The sequence below is a fragment of the Myzus persicae genome, unplaced genomic scaffold, assembly GCF_001856785.1.
Source record: "Myzus persicae strain clone G006 unplaced genomic scaffold, MPER_G0061.0, whole genome shotgun sequence".
In the NCBI taxonomy this organism is placed as follows: Eukaryota; Metazoa; Arthropoda; class Insecta; order Hemiptera; family Aphididae; genus Myzus; species Myzus persicae.
This window is the reverse complement of record NW_019104355.1, coordinates 306,376-327,919: the sequence shown is the minus strand read 5'-3', so window position 1 is coordinate 327,919 and position 21,544 is coordinate 306,376. Positions and strand designations below refer to the sequence as shown.

At 24.3% G+C, this 21,544-nt stretch overlaps 3 protein-coding genes across 5 annotated transcripts in view; 1 reads left to right on the top strand and 2 right to left on the bottom strand.

The window, feature by feature from the left end:
• The window catches only part of LOC111041438 (transformation/transcription domain-associated protein-like), a 33,460-nt gene extending 18,001 nt beyond the window's left edge, over nucleotides 1-15,459 (bottom strand). For both annotated transcript variants that reach the window (XM_022325710.1, XM_022325711.1), the window contains exons 1-27: nucleotides 15,089-15,459; nucleotides 13,946-14,083; nucleotides 13,762-13,863; nucleotides 13,364-13,567; nucleotides 12,941-13,087; nucleotides 12,407-12,573; nucleotides 12,087-12,316; nucleotides 11,804-12,008; nucleotides 11,204-11,398; nucleotides 11,068-11,120; nucleotides 10,359-10,492; nucleotides 10,156-10,299; nucleotides 8,146-8,432; nucleotides 7,896-8,032; nucleotides 6,498-6,667; nucleotides 5,290-5,435; nucleotides 5,058-5,214; nucleotides 4,515-4,657; nucleotides 3,618-3,706; nucleotides 3,079-3,338; nucleotides 2,776-3,000; nucleotides 2,540-2,704; nucleotides 2,170-2,365; nucleotides 1,786-2,087; nucleotides 1,532-1,715; nucleotides 1,185-1,411; nucleotides 978-1,098 (exon numbers count right to left, since the gene is read on the bottom strand). In XM_022325710.1, coding sequence (XP_022181402.1) covers nucleotides 978-1,098; nucleotides 1,185-1,411; nucleotides 1,532-1,715; nucleotides 1,786-2,087; nucleotides 2,170-2,365; nucleotides 2,540-2,704; nucleotides 2,776-3,000; nucleotides 3,079-3,338; nucleotides 3,618-3,706; nucleotides 4,515-4,657; nucleotides 5,058-5,214; nucleotides 5,290-5,435; nucleotides 6,498-6,667; nucleotides 7,896-8,032; nucleotides 8,146-8,432; nucleotides 10,156-10,299; nucleotides 10,359-10,492; nucleotides 11,068-11,120; nucleotides 11,204-11,398; nucleotides 11,804-12,008; nucleotides 12,087-12,316; nucleotides 12,407-12,573; nucleotides 12,941-13,087; nucleotides 13,364-13,567; nucleotides 13,762-13,863; nucleotides 13,946-14,074 — 4,519 coding nt within the window. In that variant the 5' untranslated portion in view covers nucleotides 14,075-14,083; nucleotides 15,089-15,459. The remainder of the gene's footprint in view (nucleotides 1-977; nucleotides 1,099-1,184; nucleotides 1,412-1,531; nucleotides 1,716-1,785; nucleotides 2,088-2,169; nucleotides 2,366-2,539; nucleotides 2,705-2,775; nucleotides 3,001-3,078; nucleotides 3,339-3,617; nucleotides 3,707-4,514; nucleotides 4,658-5,057; nucleotides 5,215-5,289; nucleotides 5,436-6,497; nucleotides 6,668-7,895; nucleotides 8,033-8,145; nucleotides 8,433-10,155; nucleotides 10,300-10,358; nucleotides 10,493-11,067; nucleotides 11,121-11,203; nucleotides 11,399-11,803; nucleotides 12,009-12,086; nucleotides 12,317-12,406; nucleotides 12,574-12,940; nucleotides 13,088-13,363; nucleotides 13,568-13,761; nucleotides 13,864-13,945; nucleotides 14,084-15,088) is intronic.
• Nucleotides 15,460-16,848: 1,389 nt separating this feature from the next.
• LOC111041453 (transcription initiation factor TFIID subunit 9-like) overlaps nucleotides 16,849-21,544 on the top strand; it is a 31,446-nt gene continuing 26,750 nt past the window's right edge. The window contains exon 1 of the mRNA XM_022325726.1: nucleotides 16,849-17,688. The gene's annotated coding sequence lies outside the window, so the exon portion shown is untranslated. The remainder of the gene's footprint in view (nucleotides 17,689-21,544) is intronic.
• LOC111041454 (biogenesis of lysosome-related organelles complex 1 subunit 6-like) overlaps nucleotides 19,292-21,544 on the bottom strand; it is a 4,158-nt gene continuing 1,905 nt past the window's right edge. For both annotated transcript variants that reach the window (XM_022325729.1, XM_022325730.1), the window contains exons 3-5: nucleotides 21,249-21,336; nucleotides 21,101-21,187; nucleotides 19,292-19,452 (exon numbers count right to left, since the gene is read on the bottom strand). In XM_022325729.1, coding sequence (XP_022181421.1) covers nucleotides 19,342-19,452; nucleotides 21,101-21,187; nucleotides 21,249-21,336 — 286 coding nt within the window. In that variant the 3' untranslated portion in view covers nucleotides 19,292-19,341. The remainder of the gene's footprint in view (nucleotides 19,453-21,100; nucleotides 21,188-21,248; nucleotides 21,337-21,544) is intronic.

Sequence of the window (21,544 nt, the reverse complement as noted above, 5' to 3'; positions counted from 1 at the left end):
CTATATCCTGAGTACTAATTGTAAATAATTGTTATGATCAGCCTGAACATATTTAATACTTTTTTCAATAATATAAGATATTTTGTTTTTAAATAAATATAATAATTTCATGTTTGCTGTATTTGATATATTTAACTTTTTTAAATGTATGACTCTATTTACAAAATAAAAATAAATACAACCAATTCGTAAACAAGTTTTTTTAATAATAATGCTTTTTCCAAATTTATAACCATATAAATACCTAAGACAAATTTTATAAAAAAAAAAGTAATTGCATACTGTGTGTATTTGTTTGCACATATTTCATTGTTTTTTTTTTTATTGCATAAAGCTCCAAGCCCTGGTAATTGATAATGACTGATAAAACCAATCCTGCTAATAATATCAAAATTCCGGGTTTTCATTGATAGGTAAATTCTTTATGATTTAGATACTTTGTTATTTGTCATAGTTATAGTTATTATTAATTTTCACTGGTCATATTTAAGCACAATCTAAATTTAATGGAAAACTAACTGTATGAATTTTATATTTTTATTACATTTAACAATATACATTATTTATTCTAAAATGTTACTATTTCTCATTTGTAAAAGCATGATATGACAATCATTTGGGATTTTGGCTAAAAATATTTTATTTCCCTATAATTTACCTAGATCAATTGGTAAAAGCCTGAAAATCAAACAGTTACCGTTTTATTGTCAGTAATCTGTAAAACCCAGGTTTTCTACTTTAATACGTGTGCCTCATTGTTCCTACTGATGTAACAATTCAATGTAAAATCATAATTTTATACACAAAAAATACATGCATACATAAATAAATATTAATACATTATAAAGGGTATAATTGTATAATACTATAGTCATTTTTATGTTTTTAAAGGTTCTAAATAACAATAAAATACAACCATATACAATGCATTCAATAATGTTTAAGGTATACGTTTAAAGATAAAAATAAAAACTAACCAACTCTTGAAGCTGACAATAATTTTTCAAGTGACAAACAGTTCGATGTCATCAAATGTCTAAGAGATTTTGATTTGTTATTGAGTATCATTGAATTAAAAAATAAAGTCCAAGTTGAGTTCTAAAAGAAATATTTTTAATAACATATGAATGTATTATTTTCAAAATATACTTTAGTAAGATAATATTACTTTAAAAAAATCAAACCTTTATATTTTGTTCTAAAAAAAATAATTGAACACACTCTTCTGGAAACTTCAATAAGCATTCAGTCAAATATGGATATAATCTATTACACAACTCAACATTTAAAGTATTTTGATTCAAAATAAATTCACAGATTTCTTTAGTATGAAAAAAATTAGTTGCTGTTATTTGACTAACTATTTGTAAAATTTTCTCTAAGCTTTGTTCAATTTCATACGTGGATGTTCCTAAAACCAAAATATTATTCAAAGATGTGTATAATAATTTGTTTAGTCAAATTTTCATGCATTTAAATTTATTTTACAGAATAAAAATAAGAATAATGATTATTACAATTATTTGCTTACTGTGATTATAACAATTTTGATTACCCCATAAATATTTAAATGAATTTAATAAAGTAGTACAAAATGTCTCATTTGAACAAGATGGAAATAATTTTGTTATATACAAAATGTAATTAATATTTATTAAAGTAACCTTTTCTGGATCTTGAAACAAATCATTATAATACAATAATAATTTATCCACCTAAACAAAAATTTTAGTTTAGTTAAACTACAAAGGTACTTTCCACAAAGTTTCATTTAATTAATTTTACCATTTTTAATTCTATGATCAGATTTATGCTTCGGGATTCTAAACATCGGTACACTATTTCTTGCATTTTAATATCAGAACTCATTAGTGCGTTCAAAAATATTTCAAATATTAAAATGTTATCTGAATTTGCCATAAAACTTGAACAGTGTACTAAAACTTCCATTGCTGTTTGACGAAATTCAAATAACTGAGTAGATGTTAAACATTTAAACATTTTTATCGAACTTATTTCTTTACTATCACCTTTGCATACAATGTTGATCATATTGAAATAAAATAAATTTATTTTATTTAAAAGATCTATAATTGAAAAAAAAAATTACAAATGAGATTTACAATTTCACAATATTATAACATAGTTAAATCTGTATAAATAACTTACCAAATTGTTCAGTAGGAATAGAATTCAATGCACAAAATATGTGCCCTTTCATAATACCAATTTGAGATTTGAAAGTATAAGTATCAAATAAACGATTTCCCGGAATTGCTAGTTGAATTTGCTTATGGTATGGCTCCAAAGTATCCAAAACCGATTTTTGTTGTTTTTTAGCCATTAAATTAATAATTTTTATGGACTGTAAGAAATAAGAATCAGTATAAAACATAACATTTAATACTTATAAATACACTTCAACAAAAATGCTAAAAAATAATATAATTTAAGTTGTAACTTATAAAAACTTAAAACAACTTATTGATAACAAGAAATTAGAAGGTAAGAGCATTTTCATATTTAATAGTTATATAACCTGTTCTCTAAGCAAATCGTTTGGGCCAGTTATGTAATCAGTAATCTCCAACAAAATAGTGTCCTGTATCAAATCATGTGATGGATTATTTGGTTTAACCCAGTAAAGCCAGTTTAGCATATAATCTAGATTACTTTCGGCAATTTTTAAAGTACCAAATGTCAACTAAAATGTATAAACCTCAGTTAAATATATTATTGTAGCATTGATAAAATACAAATTATCAAGAATAATACTTGTCTGTTGTAATCAAAAAATATAAACAGCGTGGCTCTAAATGTATTATTGAAATGTTTAATAAACCAATTGGAATAATCGTTAGCCTCAGTATCTTCTTTTAGTAAATTAGAAAACAATGTTTGTAGTCCCAAGCAACCTCCGCGTTTACGAATCCAACTTAAATCATAACAAAGTTCACAAAATTGCTTGAACATGTAAGTAATGAAAGGAAAATAGACCACCTAAAATAGCAATACATTCATTATTAAGATTAAAATTAATAAAGTTTATAATGATAATATTAAATAATTAATACATACATTATCTCCTAAGATATTGTGCGATTCTCTTAAGATAAACTCTATAGCTTTTACACCAAAATGAAAAATATTTTCCTTTTCATTTGATAATACTGCACAAATAGCATCAGTTATAACATAAGGGTTAACTTCTAATGTATATCCATACAAAATATCGCTAAAGTGGATTATGGAAATATAAATAATTCTTTTGAAAAATTCATTAAAAAATTTTAAAGCATCTGCTTTTAAATACTCATCATCACAGCAAATCATTAAACCTATATAGTAAATATGGATAGATTTAATACAATGTATTTTCTAACATAGTCAATTCCTTGGTAACTTGAACATAAATCACTATAAATGTAATATTGAAAACACTTAAATATTCTACAACAATCAAGATTAGGTTTTTTGTCAAATTAACATTTTTGATGAATATAATTTTAAATATTTTTCAATTTCCTTTAACATCAAACTACCAAGATGTGACTAACTCAAAAACAAAAAAAAATGATTATGTATGATATTTAAAGAAAAATACAATTTGTAATTACCAGTTAATGCTTTAATATATGTTTCGTCAGTAATAGTATTAATATATTGCAACTCATTATCTGCAAACTTATTTATCAATGCTTCCAATCTAAAAATGTACAAACAATTTTCATATACAGTAATATTTCAATCATTAGTATAATAAGTGCTTATAAATATATTATATTAATAATAACATCCAACATACATATGCCCAACAACAAACATCACTTATACTTAATAATATTAATGATAATAACTAAAAAAATTGTGGTGTTTAGATTTTTCTTATGCTTCAAATGTATAGTTTTAAAACCTAACAAATTAGAATTTAAATACCGGTTTATAAACTTAATCAAATCGAGCATGTTTCATTGACTTTCCAATCAAGGGACAAGTAAATAATTCTTAACTTCACACAATTTTATAGCATTAAATGCATCATCATTCACAATTATTATACATTGTATGTAAAATATTATTTTATTTCAACGAAATGTTAATTAACACAAGATGAACACCTCAAGGCATACAATACATTAATTATATCTTAAAGAAATCATTATTAAATTCAGTGTTGTTAAGGAATGATTCCTTTTTAGAAGAACCAATGAAGGAATTATGTATTGAAAGAAGAGGAACTTGAATTAATTTCTTTTTTTCAAGTAAGAGGAATCTAGAAAAATTATTTTTCAAATTATCTGAGGACATGTAAATTGAACATTTATTTTTATGTTTAAAACAAATGTTAAATATATTATTATACTATTGAACTGGTGTTAATATTAAAAATGAGTTATATATTGCAGACCAAAAAATGATGTATCTTTTGGATAAATATTACATCATATGTTATCATTATATTTCAGACAGAATACTCAAAAAAAAAAAAATTATCAAATGCTGATTAATAATACTTGATATTTGACAGTAATTGTAAAATTCTATTTGAATCATATTCCATTGATATTACTAGAAACCCTCTAATAACATTCCAACTTTGTAATCTATTGAATCGATCATCATCCAAAATTAATGTTTGAACAGCAGTATGCACACCCTATAACACAATATTGAATTAAAATACTATATTGAATAATTCACAATTTTATTCAGTGAAGTTGAAAAATGTAAATGAATATTGATGAAACAAAATCAGGAGAAATTATAGTAAGTTAATTTATAATTAATTTAAGTCCAAATCCAAATGCTTCATTTAATATTTTTGTATTCTATGACAATCATCAAGTGTATTACATTGTGTAAATTGAATTTATACAAAGAATTTGAAGCTGAATCAAAATAATATTTAACTTGACTAAAAGTATATAATTTAATTTGAAAAATAAAATCATATGTAAATTATCATATTCATATTGTATGTGTATAAAAAATAGCCAGAACCAATTAACTAATGTAATTGTTAAATATTATTCAATAATTTCTTATTTTTTACTTACTGGTGCAACGTCCAATTCTAATTTGGAATTTTGGTGGCATTCAAACGTTATCCATATTTTAGGTTTCTTAGAAACTTGATGAAATTGTTCTTGAGGCTTAAGGCAGTCTATATTCATAACTGAACTTCGATTGAGGCCACCAAATTTTCCAAGTAAACTTTAATAAATAAAATAAATAACGATGTTAATAGTAATAATTCAAACCAAATATTTTGTCTGCAATTAAATTCACCTGACAGCTGACTGTGAAATTAATTCATATGGACTTTGTAAACAATCACACAATCCTTTCATGATTTCATTTCGAACTGGAAGACCAGGGTTATCTAAAAACTGAACTGGCAAGATATCCAAACACTTTTCTAAAATACCAAGGCCCTATACACAATTTTGTAAAAACAAAATGAAATAACTTGACTCATAGATTAAAATAAGTATCACAAATTATCATTAATTATTTTTAGTAAAGTGTTCATAAGCTTTAAAAATTTTATTTGGTTTTTAGCATGGCTTAAATATACAAGGTTATTGCAATAGTATCCCCACTATATCATTTTATCACGTTAAGGAATTAAAATGGCAGCGTAAGGGGACGACGTATACTGGCTATATTATGATATTATATGCTATGATATGGACCGTACCCTTACGTTGCCATTTTATTTTTATTTGATAACAATTTGGCTATGTACAATAACCTTGTATATTTAAGCCATGGTTTTTAGTTTTAAGTAGTTAAATTTCTTTTAAATCTTTGTTATTTTTATATATTTTATATCATTTTTAGAAAATAAAAACCGAGAATTAACTGAATATTTGATTTTGTCAGCAAAATGTTAAATGGAAAATTGCTAAACTCAAGAGACTAATTAATTGATTGGGAAAATGTTTTATGACTCAATATAATTTTACAGCTCTGCTTAATTATAAACATTTTTTAAAAGTTAAGTATGTAATTTTACAACTTAACTTCACTAAATGTATACAAAATAAACTTAAACACTACATTTAAAATAAGTCTTTTGTCAAGTCAAAAAGTTTAACAGTTTTATAAGCAATAGAAATTATAAGAGCGAAAAAAGAAACCAAAGAATTAAAATTAAAAATATTGTATAAAATATCAAGTTTTTGTTTTAATAAATTATTGATGTCACATTATATAAATTAAGAATGTTAATTAGGTACATTTTCACACATTTTTTTTCTAATGAATATTAATTAAAGTTTATCCAGAGGGAACAATTTTCTTTTAGGTATAATCAAAAGTATACATTGACCAATATTAATGTTATGATCATTTTATGTTATGTTGTTATCTCACAGATATTATTCTAATATATTTAATTTATATGATATACAAATTGCATAACACACACATATATATATAACCAATAGTCAATGATATACATTAACATAAAATTAAGTAAGATGTGTACATACTTGTGGAGTTAATTCAGGTATTTGTAATGAATAAGCAATCACTGACAATAGATCCATTATATGAGAATGAAGAACGACTTTAAACACACACTCAGCCAAACACAACTCCGCAAGAGCAACTTTTGTTACAACTGAATCGCTTGTTAAACTTTTGTGGTATGAAAGTAAATCTGTACAAGAATAAATATAAATTATTTATAAAAATAATTCAGGCAAAGAAACAAAGTAGAAAATAAAAATAATGATCATAATGTGTTACAAGCTTTGTAGTTTCAATAAATCAATAAAATTGATTTAAGTTAAGGCAATTAAAGTATTTAATTAGTATTCTGTACACAAAGTATGTAAATAAAAATGTATATATACATATGGTGTTTTCACACTAAAAAGTATCACTAAATATTTAAGCTGAATGGCCTTGCTTTAACTGGAGTTTTTCGGAAATATTGCAAATGTTTTAAATTATCAACCATTTTGATTAACACATGCGCAATGCTTTTTACTCCTTTTTAAATGAATGTTAAAGACAATATTTTTCAACCAATTTGATAGAATATTTAGAAACATTTTTTCTAATCAAATTGGCAAAATTAGTAGTTAGTTAGAGTAAATTGAAATCCACAAATACTCAAGCTAATTATATGTTTTTGTACTTCATTTTACACTTGCAAGACAAGATAAAAAGTTTAAAATGACAATTGTTTTGTAGAAATATGTAAAAATGTAGTTACTGTATTTATAAAAAAAGTAAGTTGAATTGTGTATTTGTGTAACAAAAGAGTTAAAAATTTGAAGTATTTTCAAAATGTGTATTTTGATGATTTCTTACACCTCCAAAATACTGTCTTCCAATCTAAGGTCTCTCTACTGAAATATTTAGCGGTACCTCTTAGCATGAACACAATATACTTTATAAGTAGTAAATATTTAAAAAGACACATGCATGCATTGTCTCCATCTTATAAATGCATAACAAGGCAAATTATACATTCTGAATAACGCATTTAACTTTGTTATATTTAATATTGGAACAAATTAACTTATTATCAAATATAGAAATAAGAATATTATGTAGTGAAACTCATAAGTTTTATTTAATTTAAATTTTAAAACGAGTTAATATTTTTAGATGTACAATTACATACTCCTAAATACTCATAATACACTTTAAAATTAAAGTATAAAAAACTTATGAGATTTACTAGATAATATTCTTACTTTTTAATTTTATAATAGATGAATTCGCCCTAATATAATTATAACAGAGTTCAATAAGTTATTCAGAATGTATAATTTGCCATCTTATGCGTTTGTAAGACAATGCATGCTAGTTTAACGTCCACTTAAGGGTATTTTACTATTAAGAAATTAAATTATTATAACAAAAAGTTATAGTACCGCCAAACAGACATCTAATAACTGAATACATATTTTCTCCGAATTCATAACTTGCTGTTTCAACAATAATCAACATTGTTTTTAATATTCCAATAAAAAACACAGGATGTTCTGTACTTTGTAAATTATTCTTCAATCTATAAAATAATTTTGAGTAGTAACATTAAAATAATAACTATGCTATAACATTAACCAAATGTAAAATTATTTTTTCTTATAACTAATTAATTATGTATTTATAATAAATTACTCTTGAATAATTTTATAAATATATTCATCGTGTTTATCATCACTTTGGTTTAGTTTGACATTTAACTGAATCAAATCAATCAAATCAAAAATACGTGATTTTTCATTTTCATCAAAGAGATTGTTTAATATATAATCAAATATTAAGCTGCTAAAAATTGTAACTAAAACTTCATCATTCAGTGCCATTTCGAAGACTAATGTTTCTAGATTATTCGCATAAATCTGTTTAACTAAATGATCTCCCGTGATCAATGTCTTCAGATGATTTGGACTGATACACGATAACTGAAAAAATATTTAAATATTAAATGCATTACTACAATGAAACATAATATCACGTTATTAAAAAAAAACATTGTAGAATTTTAAATAAAGTAAGACAAATTGATCATTAACACTTCCATTTAAAAACATTTATATTAAATAGTAATGTAACCAATTTTATAATAGCATTTTCCATATAATATGGTAACATTTTTTAAATATTTTGACTCTCTTTAAGCTATTATTATGAAAAATTAATCTCGATAAAAACTTTTCCACTTAATAAAAAATGGTAATTGTAGATTAGGTTAGGCTTGTAATTCAAGGTTTATTATAAGTTTCATTAATGGAAGCTCAAAAATATTAAAGATACATAAGCATGATTCAAATTATTTTTCTGTTAGAGATTCAAAGAAGTTTTTTTTCATAGCTAACATAAGAACTTTTAATAGAATACCCTCATAAATTATTCTATTTTCAAAAAAAAAGTTCACCAGAAAGTGATGCTATTTATAGCCATGAGATATTTTTTATTTTTATTAGATTTAATTATTCAACAAATATGCTAGGGCAACACAACATCTCCGCTCAGAATTATTTTTGTATGCAATGGTTTATCATTGAAATCAAATCTAATACATCCGTAATGAATATAACATCTGTAATATTGTAATAATGTTATACTCAACTACTACTGTTCAGCAGAACGATACAGAAAAACAGTATGCAAATTACAAATTTTTGTTAACTTTTAGTTGCCTATTGTTTTTACATGTTATTATTTGATGGTATTCACTGGAACATTAAATTTTTTTTGTGGTAGTAATGTCATAGTAACTAAAAATGAACAAAAATGTATTATAATAAGATATCTTTTTATTCATTTTTATACTTGTACTATAATAACTAATAAGTCATTACATATATTTAGAATTTAAGTTTTATAGCAATAGTACCAAAAGACACAAAATTCAGAATATTTCATCTACCTATACATATTTTCCACAATTTTTTTAATAGAATAGCAATAAATAACTAATAAGAAAAGATAGTTTAATAATTAAAACTATATAAAAACATTTAACTTTGATTATTTGCCTGACTTGGAATAAGCATTCGGTTAAACGCCTGCATATTTAACTAATTTAGGAGGATAGTAAAATAGCATAAAATAAAACTCTTTGACTATTTGTTTAGGCACTCAGAAAAATGCTCAATTTGACTATATATATATGCCTGCGAAATATTATACAAAGATTATAAACACAGTAAAGATGTCTCACCAGTATGTGCTGTCTCTTGTCTTACAAAATTAAAACAAAACATATTTGAGTTAACAGAACTAATATTATATTGTTAACTAATATATGAAAAAATTGACCATTGATGTATGAATACTATCTAGGGCATTTCAGAAACTCTTATTGGTATTTAATACTTAAGTTCTAACCAAGTAAAATTTAACACTTTTAAAACACGTTTATCTCCTATTAATATTGCATTGTCAATTACATCTTATGCGGTAAATCCTAGAGAGTAAGTGCTAGAAAATATTCTATCCTTTAAATTTGATTTTAGTTGGCCTATTAGCACTCTAATATTAAAGCTAACAATACAAAATTAATAATGCTCTATGCATATTTATTAGGTTGTATATTTGTAATTTGGGATAAGGCATGTGAGTCCAGCATTTATTTAGAACATAAATATACTATAAAGTATTATTTAAGATATATTTACTTACGGCATTCAGAATTTCTTTGACCATTTCTTTTTTTTGCAATGAGCAATCACAAATTTTTAATGACAATAATGAATGATTTAAAAAATGATTAAATGTTTTCCTGTAATGACGGTGAATTGAAAATTTTTCTCCCTCAATCTTAACCTAAAATTATTTAGTTATTAGTCATTTTATTAATAAATAATATACCAAAATATAATTACAATAAATTGGAAAACTGTTCTAATTGCTGGAAAAATTATTTTTATAAATCTTTTAGAATCTGCTAACGAATAAGGAGCTATTTGTGATGGATGATAACCAAACTTAAAATCCACTTTTTCTTTTGATTGTTTTTCTAAAAAAAAATGTCATTCAATTATTTAAACCTTATAAGAGAATATTAAAATATATAAGTATATACCAAAAAAAAGTTAAAAAAATTTTAATATATAAGAAACGTATTTTTGTAAATATGATGTTTTTATTTAATTCCTTCTGCAAAATAGTTTTGAATAGTAAAACATGTTCCAAAGCTATGAGGCTTATTATTAATAGCTTAAAAATCTAAAAAAATGGTAATTTATATAATTGTTGGGAGCAAAAATGGTTTAAAAGAGCGTAGAACTAAATGTACAGAAACATTACAAAAAGTATGTATTATTACTGTTAATGTATATGTCAAAAAATAATAAAAACATCATACTATGTTAAAATATTCCAAGCTAGTTCACAACAAAATAAAGATATAGATGAAATCAAACAATTAGAACTATAATGAAATATTGAATTAAGTTAATAAAATATTTATTACATGATAAACAAGAAAATACTAATTGATTGAAAGTAAATTGTTAATACATAGTTCAATGTTAAAAATTTAAAGAACACTATTATACAATATATTACCTAAAATATTATATTTTATCATACCTGCCAAAATAGATGATATGTTTTCATTGGCATTTTCTTTAGAAATAGTACATCTAAAAATATTACAAATAATTTAATAAGATAAACAATTATAATTAATAACATAACATTATATAAATATTTAATAAAATATTACTCATTTAATTGTGGTAAATAAAACTTTTGAAACTGCTTCAACTTTAAAACAAAAATTTGAAATACTCGATAAAATAAATCTATCAAAGGACTCTTATCTTTTTCTATTAAATTCAAGTTTGTAATCGACTGATTTTGTCGTTGAACAATGTAACTTAATACATTCATGACCATGTTACACAAATTTATTTGAAATCTAAAATAAAAAATATATATTAATCATACATGTATATAAATATAACAAAACTTACATCACATTATTTACAAATAAAACTATTCAGTAATAATTTTCAAAATATCTGTATAAAACATATACATTTACAAATGATTCTACAAAAAAATTAAGTAAAAAGTTTTTAAACTAATGATTTCAAGATATTTGATTCAATTGGTGGCAGATTTATGGAAATATTAAATTAGTTTAAATCTAAAATTTTTATGAGTAAAAAAAATATACCATGAAGTTATAAATTTTATTTCACTAATAATATTTAAATTAAATACAGTAAATTGAGATAGAACAACTGTAAGTTAGAAGAAAAATTAAAAATTAAAAATATTTTTTAATATTTCAGGATATTAATTTGTTATAGTAACTTACTCAGGTTGAAGAGTGGGATCTAATAAATTAGAAAAATGTAAATGAATTACACGAACTAGAAAATTCAATGATAATTGACTGTGTAAATGAGTGATAAGATGATCAATATATATATAAGCTTTAGGTCTTAATGAAGATTTTGATGACCAACTTCTTCCAGTGATTAAAGTCTCGTCTAAAAATTTATCCATATATGGTAAAAATTCTATAAAAATAAAATGATGACAGTTTAAGATAAAATATTTTTTTACTCAAGTCAATCAAACATATTATCCTAACATACCATACTTATAATCATTAAGTACCACACTTTCAAACCCAGAAAGCAATTCTGAACGAATGTTACTAACGTCTGATGTTACATTACATGTCATTAAACTTATAATTCTACCAGGCAATGTAGGACAATGTATACGAACTCCATCCTTTATACCTTTTACAAATGGTGAAAAAAAAAACAATAATCTCACTTGAGCATGTTTTAAATCTATTACTAAATCTCGGTGGTCTGGTCTGAAATATAATTAAAAACATAAAATAAATATAATTCATGTAAATTTATTGTGGATTAAGATTTACTAAAAAAGTGATTATGTCAATTACTTATAAGGAATATCCAAATTAAAAAAGCTCATGAGTACTGGAATCAATTCTAAAATGTCCTTCTTAAAAGCTGGAACTTCACTATAAAATGTATAATATGTTTTCAAAAGCAACGCTAGTTCCTTTAAAACTTTAAACGATACTTTTCCCATTGGAACAAAAACATACTAAAAATAAACAAAATAAAAACAATCATCATTTATAAAGCATTAAAAACTTAGTCTCAAATTAAGTTTTTAAAATTAATAAGTAAAAGAAATTCTAAATAAAATACTTTAAGTTATAATAGCATTGAACACATATGGGTAAAATAATAAATCATATAAATTATGAGTTTAAAATTTTAAAATTAATTTTACAATGTAAGTAATATAATTTAAATTAAATTACTCAAAAATAATTCCTATTTTAAGTGAATTATGTATGGGCAAATCTAAAATCTAAATTATATTTTAACATAATTAAAACAGTTTATAAAAAATATGCTATACGAAAATTAGAACAAAGTATACATAAATTATAACCAATACTTACATTAACAGAGTTTCTTGTGACAGTTGTAGTTAAACGAATGGTAGTGATTAATACTTTTAAATCAGAAGTTTTTTGGAAATTAAAAATTTTCTCTAGACTACTAGAATTGTTATAAATATCCTTAATAAGCATTAACAATTTATAAACCTATAAAAATAAATATTTACAGGATTATTCACATGGATATACAATACCTTTTAAAATTGTACAGTATTACATACGAATACAAATAATGTGTCAAATTGATGACACTTTTAAAAATATATTTATATTATATTTATTAATTGTATAGATAGGTCATGAAACCTTATTATTATTAATAAAAAAATCAGTAATGTATATTGTAAAATTCAATTTATATAAAAAAATATTTTATCTAAAATAAATGATACACCATTAACCAAAATAACATAATAGATATACCTCTGCTTTTAAAACACAATCGTATTTCGGCTTAAAGGAATTTATTAAATCCTTAAGAATCAATACACCACAAAGAACACTCTGTTCATTATCAGTTTCAACAACTTGTATGCAAGACTTAAAGATGCTATGAAGATGAATTTTTAATTGTTCATGTCTAGGAAGGACTTTATTAATTATTTGAAGTATAACCTTTCTTAATTTCTGTAAAACATACAATACAAATATAAGCTATAAACAGTTAAAAAATTATATTAAATTATAATAATATATTTTAACATTTTATAGGATAGGAGGTTTACTCCATGCCTACTACAGACAACTTTGAATATTTGATTGTATTGTAGACAGTAATATTATAAGCTGAATAATTCAAAAATGTATTAAATAATACTTACAAATACATCATTGTCTGGGCTAAAAACTGGTTCAGTCGAGTTTAATAGTTTGAGTAAAACAAAAAGCATATTATCAAAGTAAATTTGGGTTCGGCAACATTCCTGAAAATCAAATTTAAAAAAAAAGTTAATAATATTACTGGTAGAGAATTATAAATTTGTTTTTAAAGCAGAATTTAGTTACCTCAATACTTTCAGAAATCTTTTGTACAAGCTGCAGTTTAACCTTCATATTCACAGCAGCATTTAATATCAGTGACAAATCTACTGGACCCGATGTCTTAGGGTGCACTATTTTACGAACTGGCTCCATGTCTTCTAACTAAAAAATCCAAGATTTATTAAAGAAGATAATGTTAAAATATAAGTTAATACATATAGGTTTTTTATTTTGTGTCATTGAAGTAGGGAATGATCACATTATTTTTCTGTATTTTTTCATTATAATTTATATGAAAATATTAATCCAAATACATAGGATAATAATTTACTAAAATATTAAATAATCATAAAAGGTATATTTTAAGTCTAATATTTATATTATACTAGATCATCACCTTCATAAAAAGATAATTGCATGCCAACTTTAATTATTTCAATTAAAGTAAATATATTTAAATAATATAGAAACCTATTCCTCACATACCCAGTTACTTAAATGCTTAGTATACACAATATGTATATTATGGTTATACAAATGGTAATATTGACTTTAAAATGTCAAGTACACATACAATAAAACTTTATTAAATTCAAGCAAATATTAAAAATACCTATATCTACCAACAATCAAGATGGAAAAATATTTTTATGACTATATTCAGTTCTAATGGTAGTTAAACCCATTCAATGTGTAATATAGATAGTATCTAATGATAATAGAAATACATCTGCAATAGGTTCTACTCATAAATTGAGATGTTGGCATTGATATAAAAGTAGCGTAACTACTTAATTATGTCAATTATCATAACATTGTACTTTTTTTGTTATTTTATGTTAAATAATGAATCCGAACAGCTCATAAAATAATCCTAAAAAATGTCATCGAACATACCGTTCCTACGTACCATATGTTCCTACTATAGCTATAATTTTTATTTAACCTAACCTTTTTATACTTTCCAATGCCCAATAGTGTACAACCAGTACACACACAACATTATTACAGTTGATAATAGCGGTTGTACATAGGGTAGTAAAAATGCTAACAATGGCGTTGCTAAATAAAACCCAAACATAAAGGGTACAAATGCAATTGTACCTGCGATAATATTATGAAATAAAAATGTAAAAACGGCATCGATAGATCGGTTACATCGTTTACCTGTTGTTTATCGTTGCTAAATGAAAATCGTGCAAGGCACCGTTTCGTAGCGTTGTTTGGACGCCAAAGTCCGTCAACAGAACTTCATTGTTCATATGAAGACGGGCTGACTTGTGGAGAGTACACCGTCTCGAATGTGCGATGACCACATGAATTCCATTGATTTACGAATCAAACAACTTCGTTGGCAAAATTGTAGTTGTTGTTATTGTAGTTTGTACGACATCGATTTGATTTTTTTAAATTATTCCGTAAACACTAAACAATAATGATAACGCCAGTACGGCTTCGAGAAACGCGCGTACCATATTATCACCGGCGACGACGACAGCACGACGACATTTAATCGAACGAGTGAGTCGCCGAGTAATGACGAGTATGGTCGGTAACTGCGGCGGCGAGAGAGGTTGTTATCACTTTATCAGCAATCATATTAGTGTTGTCCCGATGTCTTCGTTCCGACGGATCATTAATTATTTAATAAATAGAAATAAGTTCAATTAACGTTAGCGGGTTTCGAATATTTGTTATTAACATAATACAATAAATGTCGATGAAATTGCCGCAATTCTCTTTTATTTAAGAGGCGAATGTTTAGTGTTTATTGTTGACATATCACTGATAAAAAATGAAAAGAACTGAATTTTTCGATTGTTATCATTTTTTTTGTTTAAGCCACTAGCCAGTGTCCAGTGGTGGATCTAGGATTTTGTTTTAGAGCCCAACATTTTTCAAAACAAGATTGAATACATATTCTTTTTAAAAGTCGATGATCAGATAATTTTTTGAGATTTTTCTACTAGAAAATGGACACAAAAATACAAAAAAAAACACATCATTGTGAAACCAATACATTAATTTACGGGAAAGTTTTTGTTTGATATTAATTAAATGTTTTTAGATTATTTTTCTGTGGCCTGAAGTCAGTATTTTAGATTCTGAGAGCAGCAATGAGTGTATTGATTTTACAATGATGTGTGTTTTTTTATTTATACATTATTTCTTTTTGTGTTTAACATTACGGTTTGGAGCAGTTAAAGTGCTTCGATTTTCTTCAACAGCAACTCTGGTAGGAAAGTGAATCTAGTTGGTGCTTTCGGGAGGTCAAGATCTAAAATTCTCAATAGTTTTCAAATGCGTTTAGAAAAACTAACAAAAAATTAAGGAAATACCTACGAGAAATTTTCGCAAAAGCAGTTTTCGAAAAAATCAATTTTGGTTTTTAGTGCAACTCTAAAAAAAAATAACAGTAGATACATGACTTTTTCACTGAATGTTTGTCTTAGCATTTTCTATACACCAAAATTTTTTTTTAATATTTTGACTCGTGTTAAACTATTTATAGGTATATGCAATTTTCGATTATTAATTGTTTCTTTTAAACTAATATCTATAAAAGTTAGAGGTTCATAAAAATTTTTCTTTTTATATCTAAGATTGAAAAATTAAATAAAATATTACTTATAAGTTTGTCTACCTTTATCAAAAAAAAGATTTCTATCGGAAAGTCAAATTAAATTTGTATGAGCGTTAAAATTAAAATTTTTACAACATTGGATATTCACACAATTTCTCTTGTAGCGATTTTCTTATTTTGTTGTAATTCAAAAACAAATTACTGTAAACACTTGAACGTTCCTACATCGTACATATATACACAAATATTTATTATTTTGTTGTAATTCGGTTCCAAAACAGCCCAATTTTACATAGGCATATTTAATATTTTTCCAGCATCACTAATAATTTAAGAATAATATTAATTCAACTTACCGACTACCATATTAATAATAAGTAATAACAATATAAAATATTAGAGACAGACATACCGTCCCTGCTCAGTGCTCAGAATCGTTTTTTTCCTATAGAAGGATTGATAGCACTGAATTCAAATTTAATACTACCATCCATCTCAGTGACCTAGACACCTGATGTACAGCAGAGCGACATCCACTCACCCGCTTTTTGTTTAAAATATTAAGAAGTTCCCAATAATTATTAAAATAATGACATTTTAATTCTACGTATTTAATAGCTGTCTATATACAAATGTGTATCATTGATTGTCGTGATTATTATTGTATTGTATTATATGTATACGGGCGAATGTGTATGACTTGGTACTTTCATTATCACTGATTGTAAGTTGTAACTGAATTATTATATTTTGGGTAAGCATTGTACTCATACACATGGAGGCAATAGTGTTATAAATAGCTTGTAAAGTCAATAATAATATAATATTATGTTCTTTTACACAAACCGTTCTAAATTCAGAATTCTAATCTATGATAATTACTAGAATAATTTATAGTTTAACATCGTTCATTTATTTTGTTTGGAATATGATTATTTGTTTTCATGGCATTAAAACTAAACTAAAAGTTGTAATATAACATTGTCTGTTAAATGGATTTTAATCTTCTTGACGTCGTGTAAGTTGTAACTGTTAACCGTTATTATTTTAATCGTGATTCGTGATGTATAAAAGAAAATACGAAGCTGATCGGTAAAAAATAAAGAAGAAAGAAATGCAGAAATGTCTTGAATGTGCCTATGACATAAGTAACAAAAACTTAGTTTTTCAACAAATGTAAAAGGTAAGAATATTTAACATTAAACAAGTAAAAAAATTTGCCATTTGGGGGCCCCTTTTCCAAATGAACTGGGACTTTTTGAGCCAGTCTGACACTGTTTATTAAAGTTTCTAAAAAATTGAACTACTGTAAAAAACCCACACACAGATTATGTTCTTACCATCAAGTGTAATAAAAGGTCATCACTATAAATGTTAAACGTGATCTGCTGAGTGTACATTTACTGTTAGACACGGACAACAAATGCCTGTGTTATTTCCCATTATGATATATCAATCTGTTCAATAAAAGGTACTTTCATGACATTTTTTGTCCATCACATCAAGTCAGATTGCGATTTCTTCTGCACATTTATACCAGACATAGAGGATGCTTAATAACAAAATATATGGTTAAGTGATACTAAAATAAAAAGAATAAAAAAATATACAAACTTAAAAAGTACTTTGGAACATCCATGGGTAATATTAACCAAGAGATGAATATTTATGAAAGAAAAAGAAACTATGAATTACAGAAATTGTACAACAGACCAAATATCTTAGCATTTAAAAGAAACAAAACTATTATAGTGATTAATACACATTTGGAGAGCAGAAGGGCAACTAATAAAAAAAGTACTCACTATACTTTGACAATATTATACTATTATTATAGCCGCTAGTTTAATTACAGTTCGGACAAAATTATTTTTGGCTTAAATATTTTGGATAAATCCTTTTTCTTATTTATAATTCAATGTTACTAGGGCAGACGCAGTTATTGCTAAGAACCAATTAAAACAAAAAAATAACTCAAATTAACAGGAAAATAATGCAACTAATGTAATTAAGTGAACTTATAACTGAAGGTTGAAATAGAATAATTGGTCGCGCATCATTGAAGTATATTAATTAGTAAGTACAATTGAAAAAAATTAATGAGTTATGTTCATATACTAATATAAAAAACATTAAATTATATAAATATGAAATTAATCATTATTAATAAAATATTAGGTAAGAACAATAATTTAGTCATAGCTTATAAAAAATGTATGCAAGACAATTTATTTAAACATAAAATAGGGTACAGTAATGTAAGAAATAACATAAATCTAATGTCAACAACATATAATTTAGGTAGTTTGTTAAAATATGTAAATAATATAATATACAGAGTTTACAGACAGAAATAACTAATAAAATTAATAAACTACAGGATAAAAAGAAAACCGTAATATTATTTTATAGTTTTCAATAGTAACACTTCAATTTTTTTATATGTATTGAATTGGAAAAGAGGATTAAAGTTTGCCATAAGATAAATAATAACAAATTATAAAGGACAAAAGTTATAACATAGTTGATTAATTACATTTGATAGTTCTTTTAATTATATTCTGCACATTACGCATTCAATAATAATTGTTTGGATTCCATATTATATTATACTTTTTTAAACATAAATAATATATTTAGTTGTACATTAAAATATAATATTATCGCTTCAAATGCTTAATAAATTTTGAAAATTTAAGAACAAGATTATTTAATTTTGTGCAATTTAAAAATAAAATACAGATATTAAGAGTAAATTTTAATTAATAAACATTGTGTAAATATTGAATATTTAGTTCAATATGAATTATCCCTGTACTTTTATAAGTGCATAATTCTATGTCTGTTTTGATATTAGTTCTTGTTCCCGTACCAACATCGATTCTTTCTGATGTTCTCTTTGTAGTGCTTCTCTTTGTTTAGCTACACGCAACACATTAGCTCTTTTCTAAATTATAATAATAGTATATTATAACATACAAATAAAACAAATAAATAATAATTGAGTAATTTTATATTAAGAATAAATTCTTCACGTTTACTAATTACTACACACTCAAACAATAATATAAAATACATTAGGTTTTAATTTTAATTAACTACTTATATACATATTAATGTACACAAAAAGTGTTCCTCAATAATGTTGAAAATAAACAATAAAAATTAAAAACTTAAAAATTACCTTTGTAGTTCATTCATACTACAGAAGTGTAGGAGTACCATCCAAATCAAAGCAAAATGTTTTTCAATATTTGTTATTGCAGATTTTGTTTTATTGGTATTACAATGAATTGATTTGTAAGAACGGATATATTTTCAAGTGATTAAACATCATAAGACCTTAGTCAACATATCCATTAAAGCACAAAAATTAATTGTGAAAACAAATATTGAAACAATTTTTGCTGTAGATTATGTGGCGCTCCTACACTTCCGTATCATACCAATTATAAATAGATAAACATATATTTTTAACTTTATGAAACCATAAATTAATGAAATGCACAACTATTAATTTTAGAAATATATATACTACAGAAATATACTTATATACATTTAACTGTTTTTGTATTATTTGCTCTATAGATAAATATGGTACATATGGTAAATATTTTCTATTATGTTCTTGAGTGAAATAAAAATGAATAAATACAAATAGCATTTTAATTCTTATTTTAATCATATTAATATAAAATATTGTTGAAATGTGTTTAGTAAAATTGGTTGCAGTTTTCATTAAAGTATAAAAATGCTAGTTATAATTTTTTTTTTTTTTTAACTTTACCAGTTCACAGTATAATCTGAATAAATATCTAATAAAAAATCCTTTCACTTTTTTTTTAAACCATATTTAAATTCTATAAAAAAAAGAATATTTTACAATCTCACCCTAAACATAATTTAAATGGATAATTATTTGTTTGGAATTTTCAAATTCAAATTTGATTTGAAGCCAATAAGTAGAAACTAGAGTAATAAAATTGAAAAATATTAAAAATTGTTTTATAAATGAGTTATTTGTTTACTCAACAAAATTGCATTAAAATTGAAAACATTCCAAATTTAATTTAATAATTGTAGATTTTAATTTGTACTTTTATGAAACATATTTATAACTTATTTAGCAATATATTAGAACAGTAAAAGAAAAACTGCAAATTCAACATCCATGCCCTACTTATTATATTGTACAAACCCTTAAACAACATTATTGGACCTCCCCGGTATGAAGAATAAGAAGTATGTTGAATGATAAAACTGCATATATTTTTTAAGGGGCAATGTATAATTTTTATATGCAACCATCAATAACCTCAAGGTGATGTCACACGTATGCATTTGATTGTACGCAATGCAGTATGCACAAATACACTAGGCAAAGCACATGTGCAAACTAAAACAAAAACATGGTTCCTGTTGAGCATACTTCTTATTTCTAAACTTGTTCAAATGTTACATTGTAAAATGTAATGTATACAATAAGACATACTAGCTATATAATTGATTTTAAAATGTTTTGAATTATAAGAACAAATAGAAAGTTTCCTATATACTGTATAATATTTATATTGTCAAATAATAATAAAACTTACTTCTAATGTCATAGTTTTCTTATGTAAAAACATGAGTTTTTTTTTTAATTCAACAAGCTGCCCGTGGCAATGTTTAATGGACGAGAACTGAAAATTAACAAATAATGTTATTAACTGAAATACTAAAAGCATAGTAATATAATTTCACCATATTTTGAACTTCTGATTCATTTAATAAATTAGATAGTTCTTCATTTTCTTTGAGCATAGCATCTATAAGCGATTTTTGTTTGCCACTAAAACATTACTAACATTTTAAAAATATAAACATGAAATAAGCCATTAATACATTCAAGAAAACAGAAGTTGTCATATCATGTTTCTAAACTGTATAATATTATTCAGTTTGTTATTAATTTGTCTATTAAAATAACAATATTAAATTCAATCTATTACACAGTTAAAAGTGATTGTAAGTATTATATGATTTAGTAGGTTTATAAA